General features: G+C 38.3%; 1 protein-coding gene across 5 annotated transcripts in view; it reads right to left on the bottom strand.

Annotated features, from left to right (window-relative positions):
* Nucleotides 1-701: 701 nt before the first annotated feature.
* Nucleotides 702-15030, bottom strand: part of LOC107710951 (nuclear receptor coactivator 1-like) — a 70790-nt gene continuing 56461 nt past the window's right edge. For 4 of the 5 annotated variants that reach the window (XM_016515846.1, XM_016515849.1, XM_016515847.1 and 1 more), the window contains 12 exons: nt 13118-14090; nt 11758-11923; nt 11479-11661; nt 11260-11380; nt 9409-9577; nt 9034-9315; nt 8703-8801; nt 7362-7755; nt 6849-7023; nt 6545-6731; nt 5346-5509; nt 702-4805 (listed from right to left, as the gene is read on the bottom strand). In XM_016515846.1, coding sequence (XP_016371332.1) covers nt 4706-4805; nt 5346-5509; nt 6545-6731; nt 6849-7023; nt 7362-7755; nt 8703-8801; nt 9034-9315; nt 9409-9577; nt 11260-11380; nt 11479-11661; nt 11758-11923; nt 13118-14090 — 3013 coding nt within the window. In that variant the 3' untranslated portion in view covers nt 702-4705. Of the gene's footprint in view, nt 4806-5215; nt 5510-6544; nt 6732-6848; nt 7024-7361; nt 7756-8702; nt 8802-9033; nt 9316-9408; nt 9578-11259; nt 11381-11478; nt 11662-11757; nt 11924-13117; nt 14091-15030 lie in introns of those variants that run through there. The other variant, XM_016515850.1, reaches the window with a different exon arrangement.

Below are 15030 nucleotides of genomic sequence, written 5' to 3'. Positions count from 1 at the left end.
TAGAATGACTCTTTTGAGCCGCTCTTTTTAGTGAATCGAGCTTCACTGTTCGCGACCAGTGAAGCTCGATTCTCGAACGAACGAGTTTTACGACCCGGTTCTTTTTAGTGAATCAAAACGTTAACGTTACATCGTGACTAATGAAGTTCGATTTTTCGAGTTAATGACTTCTATGACCCGGTCTTTTTAGTCCAATCAAAAAGTTATGTAGTGCAGTGGTTCCCAACCCTGGTCCTGGAGACACCCCAACACTGCATGTTTTGCATGTCTCCTTAATCAAACACAACTGATTCAGATCATCAGCTCATTAGTAGAGACTCCAAGACCTGAAATTGGTGTGTCAGAAAAAGGAGACATGCAAAATGTGCAGTGTTGGGGTGCCTCCAGGACCAGGGTTGGGAACCACTGATATAGTGAACACTGAAGTTCGATTCTCGAATGAATGACTCTTACGAGTCGGTTCATTTTAGTGAATTACACTTATTAATCAGTTTTACAATTAATCTTACTTATATCATTAATGTCAGACTCAATTAACCAAGAACTGATAATGCAGTATGTTGTTCTTAAGATTAGTGAGAACTATCTGACTGGTTGTTCATATGACAAAGTATAGTTAAAAAAATACACAAGTTTTTTGTACTGCATCAAAATAATAATGAATAAAACTGTTATTGAACAGTTTAGATTCCATTCCCTAGATATAAAGATGGCACTTGCAGTCCTTTTTTACATGGTGCTTTATTGCAATGTGTTGCATTCTCACATTCATGGATGTTATAGAGATTTGTTAGTCAAAGCATAATTTCCTTCAAGGTATGTATCTACACCTTGGAAAAGCAACAAAGGGGCCATATGTACGAGGTGTGAGTGAGTGTTTCTTGTTTGTCTGAATGTGTGTGTGTGTGTGTGTGTAAATGTATGTGTAAACTTCAAATCTCAGTTTGAGCAGCCACATAATTCCATGAAATGGACAAGAAAAATAAGACTGATTCAGTAGATGCGGAACACAGTTTTGCAGCCCGCAGGACAATCCCGCAGGTGCTGGACCCAGCATGTGACTGATTGTCTACAACGTCCTAAGAAAGGTAGGATTCTCCAGATAAACCTGGACATAGAGAAAACAAAAAAACAAAAACATGACAAAACATGCAGAAGTCTCCCAGATACATCTTCATTCATTATGTCCCACACACAGCTGCAATGATGCCTCTTAAGAAAAAAAAAAGTTCACAAGTATTATACAAAACTGGACAAAATGAGTAAAATGTATATATCTATATATATTTGTTTATTTATATTAATTTTACAGGTGAAAAGTGGAACCTTGCCTTGAAAGAACAAGCGCCGTTTCAGTGGAGCTACAAACACATGACTTCCCTTCACCAATACAACTAATATCTGTATATTAATAAGGCAGCACTTACAATATGCAAAAAATCTCAGGTAAACAGTAGCTACTGTAGATGATACCATGTAGAGATGACATCTGAATGACAAGGAGAGTGTGTGGTGGTCGATACGTAGGATTCACTACTATGATATGAGGAAATGCAGATTGTACAAGTTTGCATAAATGGTTCTTAGCACTTGGCACTGAGCGTGCGGGGCCTGAAACGACTTTCAAAGCCTACGATACAGACCGCGATGAACAGAAAGCAGAGATCGATGAGGAATGTCTTCAAAAGGAAAAGCCAGGAGGTCTGAACGTGAGCGCGCCGACTAAAAGGACAGGGCAAAGGGGAGGTGGAGCACCTGAAGAAGATAGGCATAGTTAGATCTACGGTTCTGCAGCAGAAAAAACACCCATGTAGCAAAGGCTCCGCTACCCTGCTCTTTTAAGGGATCCAACGATGAGAGCCTGACAAGCCAAGTTCTTCCTGAAGAACCTGAGACACGTTTTGATTTTTCGTGGAAAGCAAAATGGCATTTCACTTTGCGAAAATACATTCAAGGGGGTATTCATTTTTTGTCTTCCTTTTTTTCTTTCTTCCCAGAACATGATGCTATATTCCGATTTAAACATGGCCTCTTTCCTTGTAATTCATGTATAAAGTGCAAAATTAGATTGTATTCCTTGCAAGTTCCTGGTACATTTAGGTTTTTTGTAAAAAACTTCATGTAAAATACAGCAAAAGTCTTACAAAGGTCAGTATAAGAAAATCTCCATAAACAAGAAAACGTTCATCAAACGATGAGGAGCAGTCCTCTATGCTGAAAATATGTACAAGAGGCACCTCAAATTTGGTATAAAGAATCCAGCTAAATAAAGTCGAATATCTAAGTATAGTTGCATCAGTATGGTTTTCTCGTTTTTTGCCCGAGTAGCTTGAAACCACTTGTTTCGAACTACAAATTATGTATATCCCTTGAGTTAAAAAAACAAAATAGAGGAAAAACAGGAGATATTTGTTAGCATGCAATGCTAGAATACTGCATTCAAAGCAATAATCCGTTTTGAGTTGTCAGTTTTAAAACAAAAGCCAAATGCTTTTCATTTAACCTCTAAAGGTGCATAGCTAGCGGTTAGAAATCTGTCTTCCTGAAAACAGTGACTAAAGTGCCTCCCGAAGAGGCATTTGCATGTTTGGTAGATCAGTAGCAACGGGGGAACATCTGAAGAAACTCGCTACTGAACGTCTTTGAACGTAATCAAACCAGCTAGGGGAATATATCCAGAAAGTAAAGACAAAATGGTAGTGTTATAAACGTGACGGGATATGGGACACCTATTCAGGAAAAACTCAATGCTACATTTTCCAATTGCATGAACCTTGCATATGATATGGATCTTTTAGTATCTTGAAGCTTTGGTCATATATCCGTTCTTGTCTTAAAAGTGTTTACACATGGCAAAAACTACATCAGGCAGTTGACGAAACCCCATTACAATAAGCCAGTGCTGTTCTCAAACCAAGGTTCCACTTTGTCAGAGCTGTTTAAACTTTGACAACAGAGAAATTAAATAATATGGCCTTTTTTTTTTTTTTAAATTAACCCGTACAAAAGCCAGTCCATGCTGCTTCTCCCTCAGCAAAGTCACATTCAGCAGTCGCTAAACCATTCTCACATATAGAGCAATCTCAACACCCACAGGAAAAGTTGCAGGTATTCCAAAAAAAAAAAAGATAGAAAGAAAAAAAAGAAAATCAAAATCAGGACATTTGTCTGTTTTTCCATTTTAAACACCAGATATACAGTATTAATCACACACATACACGCTTTCAGACAGCCATGCACATCACAAAACCAAAAAAGAAAAAAGAAAAAAAGAAAAAAATGGAAGCAAGTAGTTATTACCACAAACTCGGAGCACTACATTTTGTTGATTCTGAACAGATACATATTCACATTTATCTGTTATATACACAATACTTTGATAATCCAGGTTCTGAATAGTTCTATTGTACCTTGATGTTGTGTACTGACTGTGAGAGCCGTTATAAACGAGAAAGCAAAACAATAAAAACAGTATTAATAGGTGCTGTTTGCTAGTTTGGTATATTTGGCATAAACACGGTCATGATGACAGGTAGGGTTCATTAAATGACTCTTATCCACTGCATAAAAAACATTTTTATCTATACAGGAATGCCTGTTCCCCAAAGAGGAGGGCAGAATTGATTAATTACGACATCTGTGTTTTTTCGGTGAGCCAAAATCGGGAAAAAACACAGACTGACTTAAATGACTTAAATGTTATGTATGCATCAATTCATCTCGCTTTTTGTAATGTCTATGTACATTTATATATAGCAGAAAGTGGCTTGATCTCAACAGTACATACTGCCGGCTGAATTTCGTAGACGAATGAGAATCTGCTTTACGAAATTAGACATTTTTATATAGTGTCATGAACAAAAGAACACTGTTAAAGGAGAATGAAAATATGTGAGAGGAGAGACGGTCACGCATGCAACACGATTTCGAGCTGTGCTCCAATTATGTCGCACGATTTGTGAAATACCTCGTGCTCACACGGTGAGACATCAATTTCGACCACAGCAAGTCTTTTTGTTTTGATATCTTTGATTAAAAAAATAATTTGGTTTTCAATTAGTACGTTTCACGTAAACTAGCGAATGTTTAGGTTCGAAATCAATCGGGGATGACTAGTAGGTAAATGAACAAAGGATAACGCTGATGAACAGTGTCTGACTGGGCAACAGTAGTCTCATGAGCAGTCAAAGAGCTGGAGAATGCAGCCGACGGTGCGTGAAACAACACCTCGCTCCTCCAGTCAGAAAGGAGCACCTGTGGTTTTGAAGAGCATCCTTGAAACACTCAACTGTATAATGAAAATCAATGTACAATGTACATTTTCGCACCTGCGTGCAATGCAACAGAGGGTTTGTAGCATTTACCGGGGTGTTCGATAACCAATATCAATCGTAAAAATCTGAGTCTCTTGATATATGAGAACGCGCGAGACCCCCCTGGATGATTACTTTTTAAATAACAAAGTGACATTACAGATTCTCAAAGTCGTTAAAAAGGAACTGGTGTTAAGTTGATGCGTTCGAAACAAGAGTTGCCTGTAATTTGATGAGGTTTCATTTTTAAAGGAAATTACAAAGTGTGAGCTTGTCCCAACTTTGTCCGTTTGTGCTGTACAATAATACCAACCTGCACAACACGTCGCCGCAAACAACACTGATAGGCTGAGTATTCACAGCTGCTGAGGGGGGAAATGTGTAGGACATTGTTAAAAAAATGTCTGCGGTTTCAAAACAGTGCTGCCAGGAAAGCTTGCGGGCAGACGGATACGCACTACAGAGCAGTCTCCCATCCTGGCGATGCTTGTTCTGAAAACGACAACAGAGAAAAACAAACAAACCAAAATAAAAAAAATGACAACAAACAAAACAGATTAACAAATAAAAAGAGGTGGGAAATTCCTCCCATCATCAGGCACTGCTGAGGAGAGCCTATCAGTCACAGATCCAGCTGAAACTGAGCAATATACCATGAATATAGCAACACCATGACAACAGCCAGCCCCAGTTTCCATTTCGACCAATCCAAGCTCAGCTGCTGCGCTGCTCTCCAAGAAGCACTGCAACGTTGGCCTGACCGACAGGACGTGCAGCCGGCTGAAGCAGCAGGTCCTTTTCTTTCTTTTTTTTTTACAGACTTGGCAAATTCTGGAACGTGATATTTTCTCCTTTCCGGAAACAGACGTTTAAAAAGGTGATCAGGAATGAGCACTTTGTCGAACGGCTATGAAACCTCACAAGCCTGGGCCCAGACACCGACCCTGCAGATATACTGTATAGAAACCAAAGGTGAAGAATAAAAATCTCTACATGTGGAGACAGTCCTCTGGCAGACGGTGGGCGACTCACTCGGTCAGGAGCTGCTGGAGGAGGCTCTTCTGCTGAGACTGGGCTGTGGGGGTCCCGCTCGGGCCCTTCTGGGACCCGATGGGCCCCGACTGGTTAAGGTAGGAGTCACTTCCCACCAGGTTTACCGTGCACTGGACATCAGCGAACACCTGAACCTGCTGTACCTGAGAAATGGGAATGAATGGAAAAGGGAAAGACCGTAATGTATGATTGTGCATGTACTTTTATTCAGCAAGAATGCATTAAATTGAACAAAATGACAGTTAACATTTAGAATATTAATTATTAAAAAAAAAAAAAAGCTGGTCTTTTTAACTTTCTAGTCATCAAAGGATCCTGAAAAAAAATGTGTCATGGTTTTCACAAAAATTATTAAGCAGCACAACAGTTTCTAACATTGATGATAATAATAAGAAATGTTTTTTGAGCACCAAATCAGCATATTAGAGTGATTTCTGAAGGATCATGTGACACTGAATGCTGTTTTTATGGCTTTTGAAATTACAGGAATAAATTACATCTTAAAATATATTAAAATACTGTTAAAAACTGTTAGTTAAATTGTAATTATATTTCACAATATTATGTTTTACTGTAATTTTGATCAAATAAATGCAGCCTTAGTTAGCATTTTTTTAAAATATTAAAAAAAGTCTTCCAGATCCCAAACTTTTGAATGGTAGTGTACAGTTATTATCATTAACCTTTTCAGTACTTGAACAAATAAACATGAAGTGAAATAAAATAAAATATACAAATAAACTTTTACTTTAACATTTTACTTCAACTTGTTGCCAACATTTCTAAATAAACTAAAAATAAACTTAGTAAAAACTATCAAGACATATTTAAAAATGATGAAAACTTGAAAAAAAGATTTTTTTTTTTTTAAACTTAAAATAATAGCAGAAAATATACAGAAATCTAAAATCAAATTCAAAATATGAACAAAAACTATAATAGTATATAAATTATTCTAAAATAACACTGGTAGTGTAGTTTAACCAAAATTGTGCAATTACAATGAATGGGGACTGAAACTTTCAAGCTTCAATAAAAACAAAAAACAAACAAAAAAACGAAACATATTTCTTTACTCTTTTCCACAGAAGGAAAAAATAGTTACACAATACACAGATTTAAAAATGGTATGAGGGTGAGTAAATGAAGACTCAATAAATAACCAATGACCATCTTACCTGATCGTTACACATTGAAGTGACGTTGCCAAGGTTATTGTTGCCCATGCCGACCGATGGTCCAATAGGAGGTAGAGTGCTCACCGCTCCTGACCCTCCAGCCATTGACACGGTGATGCTCATGTTGTTATACACGCCTTGCTGCCCAAAGCTCTGAGAGACAGGCTGGCCTGCCTGGTTATACATACTGACACAAAACAAGATGAAATGGTTTAAATGAAGATGAATACACATAAACACAACAACAGAAAAAACAAATTGCATAGTTTTGTGAACTTTTGGTGATTGCTATCAAACACCATACCTGTTGTTGCCCATGGCCCCTTGCTGCCAATTCTTTATGTCAGGTGACTGATAACCAGGTGGAGGCTGCACTTGCTGGAGCAGAGGACTCTGGGAGGTGGAGTTCTGAGGTGAAAGCAGGGGGCTGGTTGGACTAAGCTCAGGAGCAAAGGATGGATCTGCTTGCTGAATCATGCCTGTGAGAGAGTTGTACATTGGCTCTTTTAGGCATCATGACAGAAGCATTAAAAGTTGTAATTATTTTTAATTGCATTTTTATATTTTCCATTTATCTTTTTTGTCATTAAAATTTTTTTTTTATGTCTACATAGTTTTCACTCATTTTTACTTCAGCTTTAGTTAATTTAGTACATCAAGTAAACTAAATAAAAAAGAGAAATGTTGCTTATCCGAAATAATATAAGTCTACATTTTAAAATATTTATTTCAGTTCAATTTTATTTTATGGTTTTAGTTTTAGTTTGATATAATAACCCGGGTGATGATAAATGAGTAGCTTACAAATGAGACATACCAGACCCCCCAAACTGCTGGAAAAGTCCCTGCTGAACAGGAGTGTTCACAGGCCCCCCAAATTGCCCTTGAATGCCTCCCATAATGCCTTGGTTTCCCATGCCCCCCCTGGTAGGTAGCTTGGGGTCCAGAGGTCCTACCATGGGGTTAAAATGGCTCGGAGAGGTAGGGGTGTTCCCAGGCACGGCGTTATAGCCTGGAGAAAACCCGAACTGCTGCTGCTGTGGTGGCTGTTGCTGCTGGGGGCCCTTAGGAACTCGCTGAGCCCCGAGAGGTCCTGTGTTCATCCCCTGCCTCATCAGCAATACCTTCTGCTGCATAAGCTGCCGCTGGCGGTGCTGGAAACTATAAAGCTCCCGCTGCCGCTGGGCCATCATTTGAGCGTTGAGTGGAGGCTGTGAGAGAGAAGACGGGATTTCAGTTTCATTGACAGACACATACAGAAAAACAAACAATGATTGTGAAAGTAAAAATGCACAGATGCATCAATGACAATGAAAATGTTTTCTGTACAACTACAAAAATTATAATAATATTAATATTAATAATTTTAGATTTTCATAAAAAATGCATCGATCTTGTAAATCTTGTAAATATATATATATATATAATATAAAAAATACTAGTAGTATTATTTTTCTACCCATGTCCCAAAGCTCAGCTTTTGTATTAATACATAAATATGTTTGGAAAATTATATATTTAATAAATAAATCTGTATAATAATTTAATTAAAAACTAATAATCAAAATGATATATTATCATATTTATAATAATAATAATGATGATTTGTATAATTTAAGTTATTACAAATATATCAACAAACAATATATCAAAAAAGACGCATTAATATTTTTCTATCCATTTTACCTATTATGTTCCTCCCTCTCTCTCTCTATATATATATATATATATATATACACACACACAGACACGCACATACAAATAAATGTATTAATAAATAATACTAGCTTATTTACAATAATAATATAATTTAGAATTTGATAAAAATATAAAAAATATAAATGTATAAACTATATATAATAAAATTTTACATGTAAACATATGTATAATTTAGCTTTGAAATAAAATAAAACAAGAAAAACAAACAAACAATAAGCAATGATTGCATCGTCAGTATATATATATACATATATATATATATACTGTATATAAAAACAAAATAAATAATTATGAACCGTACCAAAACTAATCAAATCAAACTGAATTGTAACCAAGATTCAAATCTGAGATAAACAATCTTAATAAAATTTTGTCAGAGCAAATGCTTGCACCCCTACAAATGACATTCATTATTCGTCTTGGTGCATGTGACACTAACCTGAGAGGGCATCTGAGGCTGCTGCATGCCATGACGTATCCCCATGGCAACATGCCCCCCTTGTGGGAACTGACCCATGGCCGCAAGTCTGTTCTGGAGCTGATGGAGAGATGAGATATATCACCACTAAACAAGTGCAACTAATCACACGTTCACTCAGCAGCTGCACTCGACAAAAGAATAGGTTAGTTCCACAGCATGTTACTTGAAAGGGTGAAATCAAAAGCATTCACTGGATCTGTTACACAGTGCAAGAAAATCCAAAAGGGGGATTTAGAAGTTGTGCGTTCACATTTATTATTACACAATGAAGTGAAAGCTGAAGCTCTACCTGCTGTGGGCCTTGCAAACGTTGCTGGAGCTGGAGTCTCAGCTGGTTGGGCACACCAGGAGCTCGATTCATGCCGGGCCGCACCGTCATGCCCACGTTGCCTGGAAACGCCATCCGTGGGGCCCCGAAACTCATGCCCTGTGCTGTGCCCATCTCAGCAGGAAACTGTGAGGGTGAGGTGGGGAACTGAGAGGGGTAGCTGGGCAGCTTGGGGTCCATGGGTACAGGTGTTGGAGGCTGAGACTGAGGAAAGGTCTGGGTGACAGGTTCGAGGCATCCACACTGTAGGTGAGGCAGTAAACCGGTCAACCTTTAGACACACTTTTCTTGTAAATGTAAAAGATATGAGAAGAATGTTTTTCTAATAATACTAACTTGAACAATCTTGTCGATGCCCAACGCTCTGTCCAGCTCGGCCAACTCACTCTCGTCAGTGCGGCTCAAGAAAGTGACGAGCTGCTCCAGCAGGGCCTTCTCGTCGTTACAGCCCTCAGGTGTGGTGGGTGGACACAGCATCTCATCCAGCGGACATGGAACACACTGCCTGCTTAGAGCATAGGAAAAAATAAAAACGACAGAGGCAGTCTATGATTCTGTGGCTGGTTGCATAAAAGGTTTAGACTAGTCTTAATAGTTAGTCATCTAATTTTTCTTTAAGGCTTGTCAATTTTTCAAATTCAGTTACATAAAAACTTGGATTAGTCTAATTTGAATCCAAAATATAAGACTGAATACCCCTTGGCTAACTGCTTGTTGGTCAGACTAGTTCTTCAGACACTGTCTTAATATAGAGGATAAGTTTATGCAACTGGCCCCAGATCATGATGGGAAGAAAGGAACTTTTGGTAAGCGGCTGACAGTTCTGTCATATTGCATGGTTAACTGATTTGGCAGGTAAGTAGAATTTGGGCGAAAGTGCACATCTGCTTCCCTGTGACTAAGATATGTTTATAGCAGTAATTGTGAGTGGAAATATAAATATTTCTATCGATTCTTGAGAGATGAGACAAAACACTGCACCTGCTAATAGTTTTTAAAATAACAATTAAACATAGATATTAATCAGAGGTAATTTACTTGAATGTTCTCAACACATGTAAACACAAATGTAAAACTAAAACAAAAATAAAGCTAAACGGAAATATTTAACAAAAACAAATTAATAAATACAATACAGGCACATAACAAAATGACTAAAACTTAAATTTAAAATATTTTTTTTATATTAAAATAAAGGCCAATTAAAAATATTAATAAATACCACAATAGCACAAAAATATTACTAAAATAACACTGCTACTTAATGTAGTTAAACATTTATATTTACTTTCACCTTTTTATGAGTTTCGACAAAGTCACACAAGCTCTGGTGAGGCTTTTAAAATATTTGTTATAGTTATATTTTTAACTTTAAAAAAATATATATATGATTAAATTTTCTGGTGTCAATCATAATACACAGCACCAACTCCACCACACAAATTTGAAGGAAATGTTGGTATTTTTAGATAATTTGTATAATTTTACAATCTTTCTTTTAGTAGTTAACAACACCAATAAAAAATAGCTAGGGTATACAATACATGTAAAAAATGGACAGAAACAAGAGGTTGCAATAAAATCTAAATAAATAGTTTATTTATTTCATCTTCAAGAATAGGCTAAAAACACATCTCTTCCATCTTTATTTGACCCTCTAACTCTAGCACTCTCTATTCTAATTATATTCTTTAAAAAAACTTGCCCCTTTTAGACTTGCACTCTATTCATTTACTAACTGCATGTTTTCTTAAAAAAAAAAAAAAACACTAGCTTCTCTAATCTTTTTGTATTCTATCTATTTGTTTTCTTTTTATTTATTATACAATTAACAAAAGCAAAAAAGGCCTCTAACACTAGCTTGCTCTATTCTTTTTCTATTCTATCTGTTTTCTTTTTATTTATTAAATAATAAAACATAATAAAAAAAACTTGCTACGTGTACTGCGTTAAGCTAACTGAGACTTGTTATAGCACTTGCATATCATTGCTCTCTTGCTGATTTTGATTGCTTCCATTGTCCTCATTGGTAAGTCGCTTTGGATAAAAGCGTCTGCTAAATGACTAAATGTAAATGTAAATAGTTAGATAAATACAATAATTAGTTATATTAATCAAATTTTTTTTGTTCCTTTCTGTAGCCTGATTATGATCAAGAATTATAGTATGACATTCATAAACACTCACTCTTGAGGAGAGGACAGAGGGGCCTGTGTCTGGTTGCCCAAATTGTTATCGAAGGTCATTGGTTCAACCAGGGACAAGGGCTGGAACTGCTGAGACTCAGGAAGCTCCAGCTTGGCCAGACCTGAATCAAAGGAGACAAAAAAAAGTCTTACTTCTCCCCTTGGTTAACTAATCAAACTGTTTCTGTTTTCAAACATGGTGACGCATTCAATCCTGCACCTGTGTTGGTGTTGAAAGAGTTGAGGCTGGTTGGATTGGCAAAGGGGCTGCTGCTCTCCTTGGGTGACTGAAACGGGTCTATCTGCCCAAGATCCGGCACCTGGACCTGACCCTGGTTTGGTGTAGAGGGGTCGCAGAACTCAAAAGAGGACTGATTTGAGAGGTTTGATCCATCAGGGAATGCTACAGAGAGATGGAGGAGGAAAAAGCAGTTATTGAGGACTTAAGATAAATGAAATATTATGAATTGTATTATTACTCCAGTGAAATGGGCCTCGCCTCTGCTTGATGTTCCTGGTGACTCTCTCTTCACATTCAACCCGATGGAAAAGTTGTCCTCACTGGGCTGGACGAGCACTGGCTCCTCTACTGCTTTACCTCCCACAGAGCTTCTCAAAGTGGGCAAGAGCTGGTTCAAAGTGTCCAGATCAGTACTGGGAAACTGCTACTCATGTAAACACACACAGAGGTGGAATGGAAATGATAGCAAAGGTCATCAACATCAAAAGGCACACCAGAGCACAAGAAAGACAAAGTCCACACGTGACTCCCTTAAATCAGCTCATGAGTAAACGCAGCAAGAGTAAGGCCTACAAAATATTAGTGATGCACTGAAATTTGGCTGCCGAAAATTATTGGCCGAAAGAGAAATATATTTAATATTTAATGTTAATATATTTTCTGTCCCGATTTTATTGCGTTAATTTCAATAAAAGTGTGGTTATTTTATTGGCTAAGTTTCTTTAAATTCAGTATCAGTAAAATTGTTGATTTAAATTAAAAAGTCTTACAAAATGACTTTATATTATTTAATAAAATAAATAAGTATTACAACGAATTTTCGGTTTCGGTCCAGAACTTTCATTTCGGTGCATCCCTACAAAATATATTATTAATATTCATGCTAGAGTTCACGCTAAAGCTGGTTTAAAGCTGGAATTTATTTTCATGAAAGACAGATATTTCCTGTGACATGAATGATGAGATATGGGCATGTCCAGCCTCAAAGGTGAGAAAAGTTTGTCGCAATGCAGTGAACTACCAGTTTTGGAGTTTTGGAAATTTGAAAAAGTTCAGGGTACTGTGAGCAATTATACTATTCAATATTGATATTTGCCCACATAAAGCAATATAATAAAATAAAAGATATTTGCCCACATAATTGATTAAAATATGCAAAATTATATCAAACATTTTTAATATTAACTTAAATCATGTATCAACATCCAACAAATACATCTGCAAACTGACCTTGCTGTAAAAACCTGAGCTTCTGAAACAACAATATAAGTACACTGTTGCAATACAATGCAGTGAATTCTTTATGCTTTTTTCAGTATTTTTTCATTAAAATTGTTTAAGTATTGTGATGATGTGCATTTTTCACCTCATTCTCATTACCAGTTATAGAAATAAAAAGTAAATTTGCTGCTGAGATTAATAGTGAGAAGCAGTAAATTGTCAAAATAGACTTTTCTTCCATCGGCCAAACATCCTATTAATGGTCAGATTTTCAGGAGTGAAAAGTACGTTAAGTAAGACAGTAACATGCACATAGAAAAAATGCTTAAAAATATTTTTCCATAATGTACTTAGATTCATTCATTAAGTACAAATAATGAAATAAGGATGTAAATACCGGGCTGGGGTTGTCACTGGATTGAGGCGGGCAAGTGACTGCAGACACGGTGGTGGCGGCAGCAGCAGCACAGAGCACATTCTCTCTGCTCCCTTTCTTCTCTGCCCTTACCTTGACAGTATGGAGGCTGAGGACGGCCGGAGGCGGCAAGTCCTCCAAGTCCTTTTCATCCGTATCCAGCAGAAACCGTAGCAGCTGGTGGTCCTGGGTTTCCTTCCCAAGTCCCCGTGCCACCAAGGCTGCGTTGGGACTTGTCGGAGGCTCGTTCTTAATGTCGTGCTCCTTGCCTGCATCTGCAGGGTTGCTGTCCTGGAGCAGGCGGTGCAGAATCTTATGCCGCTCAGTCAGACTGCTGTGAGAAGCCGGACACTGGGCCATGGGTGCAGGACGGGGTTGGGAGTCATGTTCAGGGGCACCGTCCAAGAGCTGGTTAAGTTTGAGGTTGCACACCGCAGCAGCTTTAGGCTCATCAGCGGACGCTTCCGGCGGTTTGGCCGGGGGCTGACGTGCTGGGGAGCTGCTGGGGGTCGGAGTCTGTCTGGGGGGTAAGGGAGAGGGGAGAGAGAAACTGACACTGTCGCCGCCAGACTGCTGCCTGGTCAGTCCGCCAGCGGGCGAGTGGATGCCGGGCGCCGAGGGGGAAAAAGGATGGCCGGGCGCGCGTGGGCTGCTGGCCAGGCCTGGGCTGCCCCGTGGAGGTCGAGGCGACATGAATGAGGTAGGGGTGGCAGTGAGAGGGCTGCCAAGTGCAGAGGGGCTGCTGACCTGCTGGGAGGGCCCAATGCGGCCGGGCGTCAGGTAGCCTGGTGGTGTGGGTGTTGGGGGTCCAGGAGTGGCACAGGTGCCATTGCTGTTGTTGAGATGGAGGCTGAGGTCACTGGAGGGCTGCAGGGCAGGTGAGCGGGAAGGTGGGGCAGCAGGAGACAGAAGGCTGGGGGTAGTGTTTTCCTGAGAGCTAGCAGTGTTGTGTTCCCTAAAACACACATTCAATCCAAAAAAATTAAATATATAAATACATGATGCAATAGTCATTATTGTGTGATATGCTCCAACCCTCTACATTGCGAGTAAATCACTCGCATATGCGACTAAATCTTCACTCTGGGTGACTAAATGATGTCTAATATTAGCCAATGGCTAATAAATTCTCAGATTTTACTCGCCAGTGTGTGAGTTAGAGGCTAAGTATAAGTTTAGCACAGATATATTTTCACTCGCCGAACACTCTCAAGACTGAGAGCTTCAGAGTTTCACTCTCCGTCAAGCGATCTGTGCTATTTTTCAGTTCATCTCAATGGATGCGCAGCGAACCTGTGTTTGACGTACCGTGAACTCTAGTGTAACGGTGCATGACTCACCGTCGCTTTGGTGAGAGCAGAAAGAGTGATAGAGTCTTACATACATGCAGAATTGACGCGCTACATGTAAACGATATTCTTTGTTGTATTTTCCTGTCAAAATAACGGCGTTCCTTTGGAATTCTTCAGCTTTTAAGAACTGCCGGGTTTTCCGGTAGTGGCCGGAAATAATGCGCAAATGGCAATCTCATTGGCTGGTGCTCACCTATTGTCATCCCTGTTTTGATTTCAGTAAATCAGTTTGATCGAACGCACACAACCTGATTAATATTCATTAATCCAGCAGCTTGTTAATCCTTAGTGCGTTTTATACTGTTCTTATTAGTAGAATTTGTCTTATTATTATCTTACCAGTTTTATTGTTAGTTTTTTCCCATTTTTTTTTTTTACAGAAACACTGAATGACCAAAAAAGCACCACCACCAATCCTAAATTCAATTAAAATGTCTATGCATTCATACATGGTTACCAAATTTTTATTCTAATTACTAAAGTTCTATCATTAAATAATACTTGATTATCATAATATCATATTATAATGCTTGACTGACTGAT

This window comes from Sinocyclocheilus rhinocerous, unplaced genomic scaffold (assembly GCF_001515625.1).
Source record: "Sinocyclocheilus rhinocerous isolate Xijiao unplaced genomic scaffold, SAMN03320098_v1.1 scaffold1679, whole genome shotgun sequence".
Taxonomy (NCBI): Eukaryota; Metazoa; Chordata; class Actinopteri; order Cypriniformes; family Cyprinidae; genus Sinocyclocheilus; species Sinocyclocheilus rhinocerous.
Note: the sequence above shows the minus strand (reverse complement) of the source record. Positions and strands in the feature narration are given on the sequence as shown.